The sequence below is a fragment of the Columba livia genome, chromosome 2, assembly GCF_036013475.1.
Source record: "Columba livia isolate bColLiv1 breed racing homer chromosome 2, bColLiv1.pat.W.v2, whole genome shotgun sequence".
Classification (NCBI taxonomy): domain Eukaryota; kingdom Metazoa; phylum Chordata; class Aves; order Columbiformes; family Columbidae; genus Columba; species Columba livia.
The window spans coordinates 1,625,581-1,643,382 of record NC_088603.1 but is presented as its reverse complement, the minus strand read 5'-3'; the positions used below and the strand labels follow the sequence as shown (position 1 = coordinate 1,643,382).

The 17,802-nt window shown below is 58.5% G+C and overlaps 2 protein-coding genes across 4 annotated transcripts in view; one reads left to right on the top strand and one right to left on the bottom strand.

Annotated features, from left to right (window-relative positions):
- CCDC12 (coiled-coil domain containing 12) overlaps positions 1-1,535 on the bottom strand; it is a 57,471-nt gene extending 55,936 nt beyond the window's left edge. The window contains exon 1 of the mRNA XM_005512124.3: positions 1,355-1,535. Within this exon, the coding sequence (XP_005512181.2) occupies positions 1,355-1,480 (126 nt within the window). The 5' untranslated portion in view covers positions 1,481-1,535. The remainder of the gene's footprint in view (positions 1-1,354) is intronic.
- A 377-nt stretch (positions 1,536-1,912) lies between these two features.
- Positions 1,913-17,802, top strand: part of NBEAL2 (neurobeachin like 2) — a 31,406-nt gene continuing 15,516 nt past the window's right edge. Inside the window, exons 1-19 of one of the 3 annotated variants that reach the window (XM_065050221.1) lie at positions 1,913-2,065; positions 7,313-7,401; positions 7,565-7,729; positions 8,882-8,963; positions 9,073-9,194; positions 9,276-9,358; positions 10,038-10,123; positions 13,074-13,362; positions 13,433-13,539; positions 13,758-13,832; positions 13,934-14,017; positions 14,156-14,254; positions 15,027-15,598; positions 16,056-16,188; positions 16,278-16,397; positions 16,490-16,820; positions 16,914-16,996; positions 17,103-17,195; positions 17,589-17,760. In XM_065050221.1, coding sequence (XP_064906293.1) covers positions 2,015-2,065; positions 7,313-7,401; positions 7,565-7,729; positions 8,882-8,963; positions 9,073-9,194; positions 9,276-9,358; positions 10,038-10,123; positions 13,074-13,362; positions 13,433-13,539; positions 13,758-13,832; positions 13,934-14,017; positions 14,156-14,254; positions 15,027-15,598; positions 16,056-16,188; positions 16,278-16,397; positions 16,490-16,820; positions 16,914-16,996; positions 17,103-17,195; positions 17,589-17,760 — 2,836 coding nt within the window. In that variant the 5' untranslated portion in view covers positions 1,913-2,014. Of the gene's footprint in view, positions 2,066-5,035; positions 5,191-7,312; positions 7,402-7,564; positions 7,730-8,881; positions 8,964-9,072; positions 9,195-9,275; positions 9,359-10,037; positions 10,124-13,073; positions 13,363-13,432; positions 13,540-13,757; positions 13,833-13,933; positions 14,018-14,155; positions 14,255-15,026; positions 15,599-16,055; positions 16,189-16,277; positions 16,398-16,489; positions 16,821-16,913; positions 16,997-17,102; positions 17,196-17,588; positions 17,761-17,802 lie in introns of those variants that run through there. The other 2 variants (XM_065050220.1, XM_065050219.1) reach the window with 2 other exon arrangements.

The window sequence follows — 17,802 nt, the reverse complement described above, 5'->3', positions numbered from 1 at the left end:
GCATCATGGAATCATTTTGGTTGGAAAAGACCCTCAAGATCATGGAGTCCAACCATAACCCACCCCAGCACTGCCCCATGTCCTGAGAACCTCATGTCCGTCTGTCCAGCCCTCCAGGGCTGGTGACTCCAGCACTGCCCTGGGCAGCCTGTTCAATGCCCCACAGCCCTTTGGGGAAGAAATTGTTCCCAGATCCAACCTCAACCTCCCCTGGCGCAACTTGAGGCCGTTTCTTTGTGTCCCTGTCTCCCCTCAGCTCCTGTTCTCCAGCTGAACCCCCAGGTCCCTCAGCCTTCTCCGAGCACCCCGACCCCCACCTCACACCTCCCACCATCTTCCCACCCTCACACCTTCCTGCCCACCCCCAAATTCCCCCTTTACCCTCTATTCTCTACCCCAGAGCACTCGCCAACCTCTCTCTCTTACCTCCAGGCCTTGAAGAGAAGCTGCTAAATTAACGTACACTGTAATTAAGTTATAAAAGACCCACCCATCATTAATCAATGGGCATGAGGTGCTGGAGCGAGTGGAGAGAAGGGAACGGAGCTGGTGAGGGGCTGGAGCACAAGTGTGATGGAGCGGCTGAGGGACCTGGGGGGTTCAGCTGGAGAACAGGAGCTGAGGGGAGACAGGGACACAAAGAAACGGCCTCAAGTTGCGCCAGGGGAGGTTGAGGTTGGATCTGGGAACAATTTCTTCCCCAAAGGGCTGTGGGGCATTGGAACAGGCTGCCCAGGGCAGTGCTGGAGTCACCAGCCCTGGAGGGCTGGACAGACGGACATGAGGTTCTCAGGACACGGGGCAGTGCTGGGTTATGGTTGGACTCCATCATCTTGAGGGGCTTTTCCAACCAAAATGATTCTATAATAAAAACTTTCTGACCACCCACAAAACGAGGGGATATTTTTCAAGTTTCACACCCTTCTGCGCAACAAGAGACGGAAGATTCGGTAACACAGTGTTTACAAGCAGAACGCTTAGTTTATATTTGAGAATATTTAATAAGAAACTAAACCATTATAACTAACACCAATTATTTTTTAGCATAGACATCAAAACTTCCAAAAACTGTAATGCATATGTAATAAGAACATAATAATTGTGTGAATATAAGCAGTGCGAGAGCATCCAGTCTTTGAAACACTTATGGAGGGTGATCCCCAGAGCTAATAAAATAAATAATGCCGCTTAATAGTATAATTGACTCTGCTGTTCAGTTTATTTCTCCGTTTGAGCCTCACCACCTGCTGCCTCTTGCCCTCACACCGCGTTACACCCCCAGGCCCACTCCAGACCCTCACATCCCCCTCAACCGCCCACCCCACACATCCCGAACGGCCAAACGCCCCCCGACCTGCAGCGTGCGCTCCCGCAGGGCTCTCAGCCGCTCCCGCCGCCGCTTCGCTTCTTCCTCCAGCCTCCCCAGGGCCGGGTCCGCCGCCTCCTCGGCCGCCTCCACCCCGCCACCGGGCGCCGCCATCTTGCCCCTCTTCTTCCCCCACGCTCCGTACAGCCGCCGGCGCGCATGCGCGGCAGGCGCGACACGCCGAGCGCCGAGCGCATCGATGGGCAAAGAGTGGCGGGGGGCGCCAAGGCGGGGGGGGAATCAAAAGGCGGGAGGGGGGGCGTGAAAAAATGTTAAAAAAATAAATTAAAAAAAAAAATAAAAGGTGAAACGATTGTAAATCAGAATCCACCGCCCAGCCAGGCTTGTGCCCCCGCCCTCCCAGAGCGCGCAAGGCTCAGCTGGTTTAATTGTGGGGGGGTAGTAATTAGGGGGGGCATTTAACTATTTAACTTTCCCCACCCTCCCTTTTTAGCTTCGCTTTGGGCTGCCGGGTGGGGGAAGTTAGAAAGTGGAGGGGGGTGAGAAGTGGTTCCCACGCCCCTTCCCAGCAGCAGGTACCCGGTACCGGGGGATCGTGTCACCGCCCCCCGCACCTGGGGGCGGGCCCGGGGGGGCGGAGCCGCCCGCCGTGCCGTTCCGAGCCGTTCCGAGCCGTGCCGGCCCGGCATGGCTTCCCGGGAGCGGCTCTACGAGCTTTGGATGCTTTACTTCGCCAAGGTGAGACCGAACCCCCGCCGAATTTGTATCCCTGGGGGGTGCAGCACCTCTTTACCCCCATTACCCCCTCTGCCTGCGTTGCCTGCATCCCTGGGGGGGTGTGAGCGCTGCCTGCACCCCCCTGCCTGCACCTCCTGCCTTGGGCGTATCGCACCCCCATTTTGGGGGTTGCACCGCATCCCCCTCTGCGCCCCACTGCCGCATCCTGGGTTCCGCGACCCCCCCCGCCCCGTGTGCGAATCGCGTCCCCCCCTGTCCCCCTGAAATATCCCCGGGGTCCACGGCCGCCCCCCCGGGCGTCACCGCAGCCCGAGGTCCGCGATCCCCCCGGGGGCAACCGCGTCCCTCCGTGACCCCATCGCCGCATCCAGCGGTCCGCGACTCCCCTGTGCTCCGCGTTTTGGGGGGCACCGCATCCCCACGGAGCCCCCCCCCCGGCATCCCGCACTCGCCTTCTCACATTTTGGGGGGGTCCACACCCCCTTATTCGGGAGGGTTTGGGGGGGTTTGTCGTGTCCCCCCTCCCGCCGTGTCCCTGCGCCCCCGCCCGGCAGCAGGTGCAGCCGCGGTGACATTGGAGCCTCGGGAGCAACGGGGGGACGGGGACAAGGGGGGAGTCCTGCCTATGGGGGGGTGTCCTGCTCAGGGGAACCTCCCTGTCCCACCCCAAGAGTCCCTCGCATTTCGTTTTATCCTTAATCATCCCCATTCCCCGGCTGGAGAGGTGGGGGATGGACTGGAGAAGAGGGGACCCCCCCCTCGTGTCACCCCTGGCTCCTGTGCCCATGGGTTGAGGTCACCAGCTGAGGTTTTGGGGTGCAGGATGGTTATTTCTACCCTAAAACTCCACTCTGTCCCCAGCACGTGGCCGGGGACACCAGGAGGGATGGGGACACAGTGGGGGTGGGAATCCCAGTCCCAGCTGGGGACAGGGACAGCGTCATGTCTGTCACCTCATCCGGCCCCACGACGTCCCCTGGGAGCCACCAGCTCTTCTGCATCCCAAAACAAAGCCACCTCCAACCCCCCTCCTGCTCAGTGCCAGGAAAAGGGGTTGGGGCATCTTCAGGGTCCCCTTGGTGACAGACCTGTCACCCTCGAGTGACCCTGCGCCCGTTCTGGCCCCAGTATGAGATATGAAACCAAAATAAATCGTGACATTGTGGGCGGAGGTGGCATGAGGTGGCACCAGGTCCATGGGGTTTCACTGGGACAGGTTGTATGAGGGACACGAGCTGGGACATTGGGTGGGCATGGGGACACGGGCCACCTCGTTGGGGTGGTCACGCCTTGCTGGTGACAGGTGCTGCACCATCAGGTGTCCGTGGTTGTACAGGGACATGTCCTGTGCTGTCAAGGTGTCCATGGTTGTATGGGGACATGTGCCATGCCACCAGGTGTCCATGGTCACATGGGGACATGTGCCATGACATCGAGGTGTCTGTGGTCATATGGGGACATGTGCCATGTCACCAGGTGTCCATGGTTGTATGGGGACATGTCCCATGCCATCGAGGTGTTCGTGGTCATACGGTGACATGCCATGCTGTCAAGGTGTCCATGGCCATATGGGATATGTACCATGCCATCAAGGTGTCTGTGGTACTTTGGGGACACGTCCCATGCCATTGAGGTGTCTGTGGTCCCCTGGGGACATGTGCCATGCCATCAGGGTGTCTGTGGTTGTACAGGGACATGTGCCATGCCATCGAGGTGTCTGTGGTCCCTTGGGCACATGTCCCATGCCATTGAGGTGTCTGAGGTTGTACAGGGACATGTCCCATGCTCTTGAGATGTCCCTGGACACATGGGGATATGTGCCATGTCACCGGGTGTACATGGTCACAGGGTGACACGTGCCACACCATCGGGCTGTGCACCCTTGCATGGGGACACGTGCCACGCTGTCCGGGTGTGTGCAGTCACAGTGCCACACCGATGGGGTGGCCATGCCACCGGGGCCAGGGCAGGACTTTGGTGTCACCTCCCCAGCCAGGTCACACTGCAAGACCCCGCTGGCCTGCGCCACGGTGACATCCCCAAGCACCCAGCGAGGACGAGGCTGCCTGGACGTGTCCCCTGGCCCATGTCACACTTTTGTCATCTCACTACCGGGCTTGTTCTGAGCTTGAACCCAGGGTGCTGGGTGATGCCACCAGTCTGAGTGTCACCTCCATGGCAATGTCCCCCGTTGTCATCCCCCTCGCTGGCTGGTGACATCAGATGAGGGCTGCGCACCAGGAGCGGCCCTGTTATCTCTCGTAGCTTTAAAATAGGCCAAAGCTCACGTCACCGTATTGATGGCACTGGCAGGGGACAGGGTTGTCCCCAGGGATGTCCCATGGGGTGGCCATGCCATGGTGGGGATGGTACCAACCATGTTGCCCCACACCAGCTGCGGGGGTGGCAGGAGGTGACAGTGACCCCACTGGGGTCCCTTTGCCGTGATCCCCGGTGTCACCCCTCGACACTCAAAGACAGGGAGGTGGCTTTGTCACCGTCACTTGTGGGGGGGTCTCGGCAGCGCCGGGGAGGGATGGAGGTGGCGACACCACGTTCCCAGGTGACACCGCGCCGGCCGAGCCCAGAAGCCACCCAACAGGCTCTGCCAGCTGGGACGGGCACCGGCGGGGGCGGCCGCCAGCGCCGGGATGGGACACCGGCTGTGAGTGGGTGACAGGAGGGGACACTGGGATCGGCGGGGGGGCGCTCTGAGAACCGTCGCACTCACCACACTCCGGCTTTGGTGACACCCACGCGGGGTGGTGACAGTGGGGTGACAGCGGGGTTTGGCGGCGTGCCCGTGCTGGGTGATGCCCATCGTGTCCCCATCACCACCGCCGTGACCTTGACCCTGGCACATCCCAAAGCTGCTGGGTGGGCGCGCGGTGTTGGGGACAATGGGTGACACCCCCTTGCACCCCAGAACGGGGGGGGGGGGGCGGGGGGAGGAAGCGCCGTTGGGGCGGCGGGTGACTTGGCATTTCCTGACGCTTTGGGGTTTTGTTTCTTTTTTTTGGTGGTTTTTGCACAAGAGCGAGGCGGCGGTGACAAAGTTCGGGGCGGGGGGGACAAAAAATAACAACAACCCCCCCCGTCCTGTCTCCAGGGTCATGGACCCCCAGGTAACGGGGGGTCTGGGTGGGGGGGGACATAGGGGGACACCCCCCTGATCACCCCACTGGGTGCTGGTGCTTGCGGTTGGGTGGTAAACGGCGGGGAATGGGTGACATGGGGTGGGGGGGCCCTTCAGGGGGCGACATGGGGGGTGTTGAGGGGGTCCCCTCCACTGCGGTGATGGTGTGGGTACCCCAGGGAGGGATCAGGATCCCCGTGTCCCCAGGGAGTTGTCCCTGTGGGGAGCGGGGTGTCCCCAAGGGTAGATGGTGCCTGCCTGGGTGGGGACACCCCAGGGTGCTGCGCTGGGGTGCGGGGGGACATGGGTCACCCCAAGGTGCCTCACTGAGGTGCACAGGAGCATGGGTCACCCCAAGGTTCGTCGCTGGGGTGCACAGAGCAGTGGGTCACCCCAAGGTGCCACACTGGGGTGCAGGGGAGCATGGGTCACCCCAGGGTGCTGCGTTGGGGTAAAGGGGGACCTTGGTCTCCCCAAGGTGCTGTGTAGGGGTGCGCAGGGATGTGGGTCACCCCAAGGTGCCACACTGGGGTGCAGGGGAGCATGGGTCACCCCAAGGGGCTGCTTTGGGTGCTCAGGGACACGGGTCACCCCAGTGTGCCACATTGGGCTGCAGGGGAACATGGGTGACCCCAAGGTGGCACATTGGGGTGAAGGGGAATGTTGGTTACCCCGGGGTGTTGTGTTGGGGTGCACTGGGACATGGGTCACCCCAAGGTTCTTCACTGAGGTGTAGAGGGACATGGGTCACTGCAAGGGGCTGCTTTGGGTGTTCAGGGCTGTGGGTCCCCCCAAGGTGTCACATTGGGGTGCACAGGAACCTGAGTCACCCCAAGGTGCTGTGCTGGGGTTCTCAGGGCCATGAGTCACCCCAAGGTGCCACACTGGGGAGTGCAGGGACCTGGGTGACCCCAAGGTGCCACACTGGGGAGTGCAGGGACCTGGGTGACCCCAAGGTGCCACACTGGGGTGCAGGAGAACTCGGGTCACCCCAGACTTCCTCACTAGGGTGCTCAGGGACATGGGTGACCGCAAGGTGCCACACTGGGGTGCAGAGGGACATGAGTCACCCAAGGGTGCTGCATTGGGCTGTACAGGGCTGTGGGTGACCCCAGGGCTCCTCACTGGGGTGCTCAGGGACATGGGTCACCCCAAGGTGCCACATTGGGGTGCACAGGGACATGGGTCACCCTAAGGTTCCTCAATGGGGTGCTCATGGATGTGGGTGACCCCTTGGTCCTACACTGGGGTGCTTAGGGACCTGGGTGACCCCAAGGTGCCATATGGGGGTGCTCTGGGCCATGGGCCACCCCAAAGTTCTTCGCTGCTGATTGGCTGGTGGTTGTCTGTAGGGGGCAGGTGCACTGGGTGCTGATTGGTCAGTAGCTGCACAGGTCATGTGACTCTGGATGCTGGTTGGTCAGTGGCTCCACAGGTTGTACTGATTGGTCAGCAAGTACACAGGTTGGGCTGCGCCAGGTGCTGATTGGTCAGCGGCTCCACAGGTTGTGCTCACACCCCCAGTCCCAACCAACCATCAGCTCCTGGGGGGGGTGGGACTTGGCCGTTGTCTCTGCTGATTGGCTGGTACCTCCAGGGTGTTGGTCAAGTGTGGGATCTGATTGGTTAGCAGTTCTACAGGTTGTGTGGCTCTGGATGGTGATTGGTCAGAAGCTCTGTAGGTTCTGCTGATTGGTCAGGAGCTCCACAGGTTGTGTTGCTCTGCGTGCTGATTGGTCAGCAAGTCCACAGGTTGTACTGCTTTGCATGCAGATTGGTCAGCAATTCCACAGGTTGGGCTGCCCCCTGTACTGATTGGTCAGCAGCTCCACAGGTTGTTTTGCCCTGGGTCCTGATTGGTCAGCAGCTCCACAGGTTGTGTTGCTCTGGGTGCTGATTGGTCAGCAAGTCCACAGGTTGTGCTGCTCCCACTGCTGATTGGTCAGTGGCTCCACAGGTTGTTCTCACACCCCCAGTCCTAACTGATCATCAGCTCCTGGGGGCGGTGGGACTTGACCATTCTGTCTGCTGATTGGCTGCTACCTCTGGGGCGGTAGCCAGCACGGCTTCTGATTGGCCAGTGCCTCCAGCCCCCATCCCCACCCTTACAGAAGGACCTGACGTACCTGCAGCAGTGGCTGGAAGCCTTTGTCATGAACTTCGAGAAGATCATTGCCCTGCCCTCGCTGGAGCCCCGGAGGTGAGGAGCACCCATGGGTGCTGCCAGGGTGACACCCCCCGCACCATTTGGGGGTTGCCGCAGCAACAGTGGTTTGAAACCATCCGGTCTGTAGCTCGGATGGAGTTTGGTGGGTTATGGGGTGGGGGGGTCACATCCTGTCCCCCCCACCCCGTGTCCCCAGGGCGGAGGAGTCGGTGTCGGAGCTGCCGGTGCTGCCGCGGGAGGTGCTGCAGGTGCTGAGTCAGCGGTTGGGACAATGTGTGACCCAGGTCCCGCGGGAGGAGGGCGCTGGGACCAGCCTGGGACAGGCGCTGCTGCTGCTCAAGTTCTTCATCATCATCTGCAGGTGGGTGAAACCCCCCCAAAAATACCCCCCCCACATCTCCCCGATAGGGTCTCGGTTTCCCTCTGTCCACCCCATCCATGCAGGTTCTTGAGTTTGGTCCTTTCGGTGCCTTTTTGGTGATGGGGGGGTCCCCTCAGTGCCCCCACACCAATCTCTGTGTCCTGTGCACCCCCCCAAATCTTCACCGAAGGGACCAAACCTCTGTCACCTTTGTCCCAAACTGCCACTGTCCCAAACCGCTCTGGTACCTTCCCAGATGTGCATCCCCCCCACAAAACCCAAAACACATCACCCCCCCCACCAAAGCACAGCATCCCCACCCCCCCAAAGTGTGTCATCCCCCCATGAATTACCGCAAAACACAGTGTTTACCCCCCAAAATTGCATTCCCCCCCCCTAAAGTGTGGCACCCCCCATGAAGTGCAGCATCCCCCCATAACACAGTATTCACCCCCCAAAAAGTGCATCCCCCTCAAAGTGTGTCACCCCCCATGAAATGCAACACCCCCCAAAACAGAGTATTTACCCCCCAAAGTGCATCACCCCTCATGAAATGCAACACCCCCCCCAAAACACAGCATCCCCACAAAAAAGTGTCATTACCCTCCTAAGCATATCACCCCGCCAAGTGCATCACATCACCCCAAAACACAGCATCCCCCCAAAATTTGCATCATTACTCCTCCAAACTGCATCACATCACCCCAAAACCACAGCATTCATCCCCCCCGAAGCACAGCAGCCCCCCCTCCAAAGTGCATCACCCCCCCATGAAGTGCAACACCCCCCACAAAGAACAGCATCCCCCCCACAAAGTGCATAATTCCCCCCTAAAGTGCGTCACATCACCCCAAAACACACTATTTACCCGCCATGAAGCACAGCACCCCCCCCACAAAGCACAGCATCCCTCCACAAAGCGCATAATTGCCCCCCCCCCACCCCAATTACATCCCCCCCGGCTTGATTCTGCCACCTCCTGGCAGCAGCATCCCCACCAATCCCTTCCATGTCCCCTGAGGGGGTGACAACCCACCTGTGTCCCCCCACTTTTCCGGCCACTGATGGGATTCAGCTGTACCAACTGCTGTGTTAGCGACCCCCCCCACGATGCAATAACCCCCCTAATGTTTGATATCCCCTCCCTCGCAGGAACCCGGAGAACATCCAAGCAGACAAAACCCCTGGCTTCATCCCGGAGGTGCTGAAGCTCCTACGAATCTGTTCCAGCAAGGTGAACGCAGGGGGAGAATTTACCTCCATTTTGGGGGGGCTCAGCCACAGGTTTTGTTCTTTTTAATGCGGGGGGGGGTCATTTTGCTCTGTTTTCAATCTCCCGGCAGCTGAGGGGTCCCCGGGAGGATGCGCGGGGCGGGATGCAGCTGGAAAGCGCGATGCTCCACGCTCTGCATCTCTGCGAATGTCTCTTTGACCCCTACCAGACCTGGCGACGGCAGCTCAGCGGGTGAGCAGAGACCCCCCCCCTGCACCCCAAAACCCCCCCAATCCTTTTGTGTCCCCCCCTGCTTCACCCCTTTTATTCCAGAGAAGTCATCAGTGCGAAGGAGAAGAGTAAATACAAGTTTTCCCCGGCTCCGTTGCCCCCCGAATTCAGCGACTTTTTCCAAGGTAAAAGGGGGTCCTGCCCTCCCCACATCACTCACAATGGGATTTCAGGGATGTATAGAGGGTCAGTATGGGATCCATGGGTGCGCGGAGCATCTGGGGGCAACTAGAGGATGCTGGGGGTTGGGGATGGGATTCTGGACCATCTATAGTATCCATGGGGACAAATGATATTCAACATTTACAGGATTCTATACCTGCCCCTGGTTGTCCTAGAGCTGCCCCTTGCAAATATAACATCCTATACGTGCCTTGGGGTTGGTGTGTGTTTGAGGACAAATATAGGAGTCCATATGTGCCCATAGCAGAGGGGGAAATAGGATGCTATACCTGCCCCCACAAATATAAGATCATACACCTGTCCCATAATCACTATATGATTCAAGGGCAAATATAGGATCCTATACCTGCCCCCGGGACCCCGTACGTGCCCGTACGGGCACGTACGGGGTCCCGGGGGCAGGTATAGGATCCTGGGGAGCCTACAAAAATCAATGAAAAGGGGATTTTCTTCTGGGGAAGCCCCCAAAAAACCCCATTCTGAAATCACCTAAAACTCCCAACGAACCCAACCGCCTGTAAATCCCCAAATTGAACCTTATTTTGAACAAAACCCCGTTTTCTCTATTGTTTTCTTCCTGTTTCGTCCCTAAATTAAACATTTCCCTCCTCATCCTCACAGAGAGTTTCCAAGCCGGGGAACAACTCCCCGAAACACTCCAGCTCCGGCTCATCCATCTTTTTGGGGCCATCCTCTCTGGATCCAAGGTAACGTTGGGAAGGGGATGTGGGAGGATTTGGGATCATCATTCAAGTGATACAACCCCAAATGTTATAAGGTGGATGTGGTCTACCTTGACTTCAGTAAAGCGTTTGACACCGTCTCCCACAGCATCCTCACAGCTGAACTGAGGGAGTGCGGTCTGGATGAGCGGGGAGTGAGGTGACTGTGAACTGGCTGAAGGGAAGAAGCCAGGGAGTCGTGGTCAATGGGGCAGAGTCCAATTGAGGCCTGTATCCAGTGCAGTGCCTCAGGGGCAGTGCTGGCACCAGTACTATTCAACATATTCATCAATGATTTGGACGAGGGAATAGAGTGACTGTCAGCAAGTTTGCTGGTGACACCAAGCTGGGAGCAGTGGTGACACTGGAAGCTGTGCTGCCATCAGAGACCTGGACAGGCTGGAGAGCTGGGCGGGGAAAAAGTTAATGAAATATATCAAAGGAAAGTGTAGAGTCTTGAATCTGGGCAGGAACAACCCCAGGTTCCAGTGTAAGTTGGGGAATGACCTATTAGAGAGCAGTGTAGGGGAAAGGGAGCTGGGGGTCCTGGGGACAGCAGGGTGACCATGAGCCAGCACTGGGCCCTTGTGGCCAGGAAGCCGATGGTACCTGGGGTGGGTTAGAAGGGGGTGGTCAGTAGGTCAGAGAGGTTCTCCTGCCCCTCTGCTCTGCCCTGGGGAGACCACACCTGGAATATTGTGTCCAGTTGTGGCCCCTCAGTTCCAGCAGGACAGGGAACTGCTGCAGAGAGTCCAGCGCAGCCACCAAGATGCTGGAGGGAGTGGAGCATCTCCCGTGTGAGGAAAGGCTGAGGGAGCTGGGGCTCTGGAGCTGGACAAGAGGAGACTGAGGGGGGACTCATTGCTGGGGATCAAGATGGAAAGGGGGAGTGTCAGGAGGATGGAGCCAGGCTCTTCTGGTGACAACCAGTGACAGGACAAGGGGCAATGGGTGCAAACTGGAACACAGGAGGTTCCACTGAAATATGAGAAGCAACTTGTTTGGGGTGAGGGTGGCAGAGCCTGGCCCAGGCTGCCCAGGGGTTTGTGGAGTCTCCTTCTGTGCAGACATTCCAACCCGCCTGGACACCTTCCTGTGTAACCTCATCTGGGTGTTCCTGCTCCATGGGGGATTGCACTGGATGAGCTTTCCAGAGCCCTTCCAGCCCCTGACAAACCCTGGAATTAAACTGCTTAATTTTTTTTAAGCCTTTAAAAATCTTCCCTAAAATTCCGTCTTTAAATTCAAGTGGGGTTTAACTTGGAAAAAAATAAAGAGGGGGTTGAGCTGAAGCTGCTGGTTCATCACCAACTCGGCAGATGAGAATTTCTTGGCTGAATAAAATCGAGCAGAAGTAGGTTTTAATTAACCCAATGCTTAAAAACCAGGACTTAATTAATAGCTCCGAAATTGGCTTCAAATTAATTTACATGCTCCCAGGAGTGGGGTGCAGTGAGGTGGGTCAAACCTGCAGCGCTGGAGACGTCGGGCTTGCTGTTAATCACTTCAGTAAATGATTTTATATCGCGATAGGCGACTTAATGACACTTTCACTGCAGGATATAATTACAATAAAACAGTATACCTTATTGATGTGGTGGGGAAGCATTAATTAGAAGCTAAAAGACCTCGGGTGTGGACTCAGTGGTGAGGTTGATGAATTGGGGGATAAGTAGGGAGACCTGGCTGATCTAGGAGTGTGGGATAATGAGACCACAAAGCTTCCAGTCTTCACAGAATTGTAGAATTTTAGACTATATTAGGTTGAAAGGACCTTCAAATCTCCCCCAGTGCCCCCCCTGCCATGACAGGGACATCTGCACCAGCTCAGGGTGCTCAGACCCCGTCCAGCCTGGCCTGGGATGTCTCAGGGATGGTTCATCCACCACCTCTCTGGGTACCTGGGCCAGGCTCTCACCACCCTCAGGGCAACAATTCCTTCCTCATGTCCGGCCTGAATCTCCCTCCTTCAGTTTAAACCATCACCCCTTGTCCTGTCACAACAGGCCCTGCTCAAAAGTCTGTCCCCGTCTTTCTTCTCAGACCCTTTTAAGCACAGAAAGGCCACACTAAGGTCTCCCCAGAGCTTCTCTCCTCCAGCTGAACACCCCCAGAGGGGCAGAATTCCTTCCCTCGACACAGGAGCAGTTCAGCAGGGTCTCGTAGTGCCAACGATGGAGTCATCTACATTTGGCCTTCTAAAAATTACACCGAGCCTCAGTACTCCCGGCTCCTTCTGTAATCAGTGAAAAGGGAGAAACTTCTCTGAGAGAGAGTCATCCCATTTGAAAATAAGTGCCAAGAAAGGTGAGGAGAATTACTGTGCCAGTGCCTGCCTTATTTTCTTTGATTTTTAGTATGAAAACTATGAGCTGCCCCCCTGCCCCACTCTATGAGACCCCCCTGCAGTGCTGCTCCAGCGCTGGGTCCCCAGACAGGACACACATGGACCTGCTGGAGAGGGGCCAGAGCAGCCCCAGGAATGACCCGAGGCTGGAACAGCTCTGCTGGGGACAGGGGAGAGAGTTGGGGCGTTCAGCTGGAGAAGAGAAGCTCCGGGGAGACCTTAGTGCGGCCTTTCTGTGCTTAAAATGGGCCAATAAAGATGGAGACAGACTTTGAGCAGGGCCTGTTGTGATAGGACAATGGGTGATGGTTTTAAACTAAAGAGGGGAGATTTAGACTAGATATAAGAAGAAATTGTTGCCCTGAGGGTGGTGAGAGCCTGGCCCAGGTACCCAGAGAGGTGGTGGATGAACCATCCCTAGAGACATCCCAGGCCAGGCTGGATGGGGCTCTGAGCAACCTGAGCTGGTGCAGATGTCCCTGCTCATGGCAGGGGGGCACTGGGCAGGTGAGAAGGTCCCTTCAACCCAAACTGTTCTGTGGTTCTATGATAAAACCCCATTTTTCCCCCTCCCCATCATCCCAACAGCCCAACGCCCTGGGGGCCATCACACCAGCGGCAGTGGAGGTGCTGCTGGGGGTTCTGCGGCGGGGAGGAGATGGGGGAACCCCCCCGCTCCCCGGGTTGCTGGAGCTGGTGTTGCGCGTGGTGGTGTCCGTGGTCCACATTCTCCATGGTGGCAGTCCTGGCGTTGGCCCCGTGTCCCTGCGTGTCCTCCTAGATGGTTACTTCAGGGTGCTCAACTCCGACCTGCCCGCCGCGTCCTTGGCACCGGAGGCAGCCGGTGGCCTCATCACTCTCCGTGTCCTCATGCTGGGTAGGTGGTTGGGCACAGGGATGGAGATGGGGAGGTGGGATGGGGCTGAGCCATTGTCACCTCGCCGTAGATGCCATCCCGGCCATGCTGAACTGCGAGGACCGGCCGGTTCTCCAAGCCGTCTTTCTCAGCAACAACTGCTTTGAGCACATCATCCGGCTCCTCCAAAACAGCAAGGTACTGGGGTGGCCACCTTGGTATCCCCACTTGGTGACACTGGGGTTGGGCTCCCTCATCTCCATCCTCACCCTTCCTGGCTCTAAATGATGTTGGGACAGGGTGGCTGCTCTACAGCAGCACCCATGGGGTGGGGACCCTCCAGAACCCCATTCCCTCTTCCCCCACCCATACTGGGTGCTGTTCTCTGGGGTTGACACCCACCTCGTGTCCCACAGCTCTACCTCGGCAGTTCACGGGAAGCCCATGATGAGGTTCCCTCACAGCCACCAGACAGGAATGGCCTCCAACAGGTACCTTGTGGTGCCGCCCCATAACCAAACCACCAGGCGCGGTGCGTTGTGTCCCTGCGATCCCATGGTTCAGTAGACCCACCACCTCCATGTCCCCATAGGTCTTTGACAGCAGCTCCGACACCATCGCAGTCCGCGCCATCGGTGTCCTCACCGCCATCATGAGCAACTCGCCCTCGGCCAAGGTGGGCAGTGGATTGGGGTGGTGGGGACACCCCAAAAGTTGGATGTGTTTGGGGGTTTTCATGTTGCGAGGTGGGCTGGGGTGACATCAGCACATGGTGGGACTCGGTGTGGGGTCCCATGTGCCCGGGTGTTTGCAGGAGGTGTTCAAGGAGCGCATCGGCTATGCCCACCTCTACGAAGTGTTGAGGAGCCAGGGCCAGCCCACCCAACGCCTGCTCCAGGAGCTCCTCAACATGGTGAGCATGCCTGCTTCTCCACACCGAGCAAAGCTCTTGGTGCTGGTGGTTCCTGGTGGGTCTCAGCCCCCAGCAACCCCATTCCTCACCCTCCAGTCCTCTCCACCTTGTTATTATCCCATTAGCTTTCTCCTGGGGGGTGCTGAGATCATCTTTAGCTTGGAGTCACACTCAACTTTGGGGAGATTTGAGCCCATTCTGATGTGGGTCTGCTTGCTCTGGTGCTGCTGGATGCACGAGGGTCTCCAAAATGCTTGATGCATGAGGGTCTTGAAGGAACTTGATGCATGGGGGTCTCCAAGACGTTTGGTACATGGGAGTCTCCAATGTGCTTGATACAGAAGGGTCTCCAGGGCACTTGGTACACAGTGGTCTCTGAAATGCTTGATGCATGGGAGTCTCCAAGATGCTTGATGCACAAAGATCTTCAAATTGCTTGATGCATGGGGGTTCTTCAAGGTGCTTGATGCACAAGGGTCTCCAAGGCACTTGATCTATGGGGGTCTGCAATATGCTTCCTGAAAGGTCTCTGTGACCCTTAAGGCACAGGGTCTCTAAGACCCTTGATGCATGGAGGTCTCTAAGACCCTTGATGCATGGGGGTCTCCAAGACGCTTGATGCCCAAGGGTCTCTGATAAGCTTAATACGTTGGAGGCTCCAATACTCTTGATACATGAAGTCTCTACCACCAGCCTGGGGAGACCAGAGAGGGAGGATCCATCCCTCTCCATGGGGTTGAGGCCACACCAACCAGCTCTTGTGTTTCGACAGGCAGTAGAAGGCGACCACAGCTCCTTCCCGGTGCGCCCCATCCGCAACGAGCAACCCCTGCTGATCCTGCTGGCCTGGCTGCCGGCATTGGCGTGCCGGGACCTCCAGATCTTCCTCTCGGGCCAGCTGCGGCGGCTCTGTGAAGCCTCTCTGCCCAGCCGCCTCACTTGCGTCAAGGCGGGCATGGTGGGCTCTCTACTGGCTGCCTTGGCCACCGAGCCAGCGCTGCCGGTTGCCTGCTCTGAGAATTTACTGGAGCTTCTGCGGGCGTTGGGCAGCCTGTCCATCCGTCCCGGGGAGCTGCGGCAGCTGCTGCGGCTTCTGCGACACGAGCGGGGACGGGGACCTCATCCCTACGTGGCACCCGTCATCCGGGCTCTGTCGGGGATGGCGCGGGTGGAGGGACCGTCCCGGGCACTGCAGAGCTTTGACCTGACACCCGGCATGGCAGGGATCATGGTGCCTGCCATCCAGAAGTGGCCTGGAGGGGCCTTCGCCTTCCATGCCTGGTTGTGCCTGAGCGAGGAAGAGCCTGAGCCAGTGGCGAGGCCGAAGAGGAGGCAGCTCTACAGGTGATGCTCAATGGAGGGACCAGGGGAGGGCTGAGGTGAGGATGAGGAGGGGCAGCACCACCATCCCAAGAAAGGCCTTGAGGTGCTGGAGTGAGTTGAGAGAAGGGAACGGAGCTGGTGAGGGGCTGGAGCACAAGTGTGATGGAGCGGCTGAGGGACCTGGGGGGTTCAGCTGGAGAACAGGAGCTGAGGGGAGACAGGGACACAAAGAAACGGCCTCAAGTTGCGCCAGGGGAGGTTGAGGTTGGATGTGGGGAACAATTTCTTCCCCAAAGGGCTGTGGGGCATTGGAACAGGCTGCCCAGGGCAGTGCTGGAGTCACCATCCCTGGAGGGCTGGACAGACGGACATGAGGTTCTCAGGACATGGGGCAGTGCCAGGGGTGGGGTAACGCTTGGACTCAATGATCTTGAGGGTCTTTTCCAACCAAAATGATTCTATGATTCTCCTCCATCAGTTTCTTCACAGCCGGTGGGACGGGCTTCGAGGCGTTCTTCACCACTGGCGGCGTGTTGGTGGTGGCCGTCTGCACCAAGAAGGACTACATGACAGTGGCATTGCCAGAGTTTGCCTTCAACGACTCAGCTTGGGTGAGCATCGTCCCCACTCCTGTCCCCATCCCCATCAGGGGCCTAACAAAGACACCGGGATGCCTGACACCCCCTCCCTGTCCCCCCAGCACTGCATTGACGTTGTCCACGTCGCCGGCCGCCGGCCCTTTGGCCAGAACGTCGTCAGCATCTACGCCGATGGGCACTTGCGGAAAACAGCGCAGCTCCGCTTCCCCTCCCTTCACGAGGTGAGCAACCCCCCCGGTGCCCGGCTGGCCCCCTCCCCATGGCGTGGGGCTGGGGATGAGCGTGACTCCTTCTCCCTTCTTCTCCCTTCCAGTCCTTCACCTCCTGCTGCATCGGCTCTGCAGGCCACCGGACCACCACGACCACTGCCACCACCACCAGCCACCCCCTGGTGTCCCACGGGCCAGAGCTGGTCCTCCCCCCGCGCCCAGCGCTCAGTCGCTCCCAGTCCGTCCCCGCCGCCCTGAGCCCTCACTCCTGGACCCCCACTCAGCCGCCCACCGAGGGGGTGGTGGCCACCACAGCGGCTGGGAGCCAAGACACAGAGTGGGGCAGCCCCACCTCTCTGGAGGGTCACCTGGGCTCGGTGGCCATCTTCTGCGAGGCTCTGCAGCAAGCCCAGGTCAAGGCGCTCTTCTGTGCAGGTACGTCGGGGTGGGGCACAGGGTATCTGCGGGGTGCTGGTGGCAATCGGAGTCTCCACCATGCTCCATCTCACCCCAATCCTCTTCCCCCAGGGCCAAACGTCACATCACCATTCACACTGGAAGGTGACTTGGTGGAGCTCAGCAGCAAACTCTTGCTGTACTACACCCCACAGGTGAGGAGAGCCACTCCCCTGGGGATGGGGACAGCACTGGGAGACCCTCTGGCCATAGGTGACATCTCCAGGAGCATGAAGATGCTCCGATGGTGCTCTCTTCTAGGCCTGCAGGAACAACATCTGCCTGGATCTCTCTCCCAGCCACAGCTTGGATGGGAGGCTGACAGGACACAAGGTGGTCAACTGGGACATCAAGGTACGTTGGGTGCAAGGTGGTCTGTACTGGCCCACCCACCCCATGGCGAGGAGGCAGCTGGGCCTCTCCTGGGATATGGGGCAGGGGCAGGACCCTCAAGGAGTGTTGGATGGCCATGATGATTCCTTTGGACCATACAGAGGCTCTGCTACCTGGTATTGGGGCCACCAAGAACCTGCATGCCCCATAGGTCCTCAGCATCTAGAGTGGGCACCCTGGGTGGTGCAGTGCAACAGGTTGGTGTTGTAGGATGGGTCTGGGGACACCCTAGTCTTTGCCAGTCACAGGGTTTGGCTCTTCCCATCTTGGGCTGAGCCCATGAGCAGGTAGGATGGACTCAACCTCCTCCTCGCCACACAGCACCCAGCAAAGCCTCTCCCTTCCCTCCGGCAGGATGTGGTCAACTGCGTGGGTGGGATGGGTGTGCTGCTGCCCCTGCTTGAGCAAGTGGTGTCCAAGAAGGAGGAACCTGAGGATGAACAGGAGACCAATGACCTGGTGGGACCAGAGCTGACATCCTCCAGGAATGCTCAAGGCATGCTCATCCCGCTAGGCAAGTCCTCGGGTGAGGACCTCGGGGGACGTGGAGCAGGTTGGGTGGCTGGAG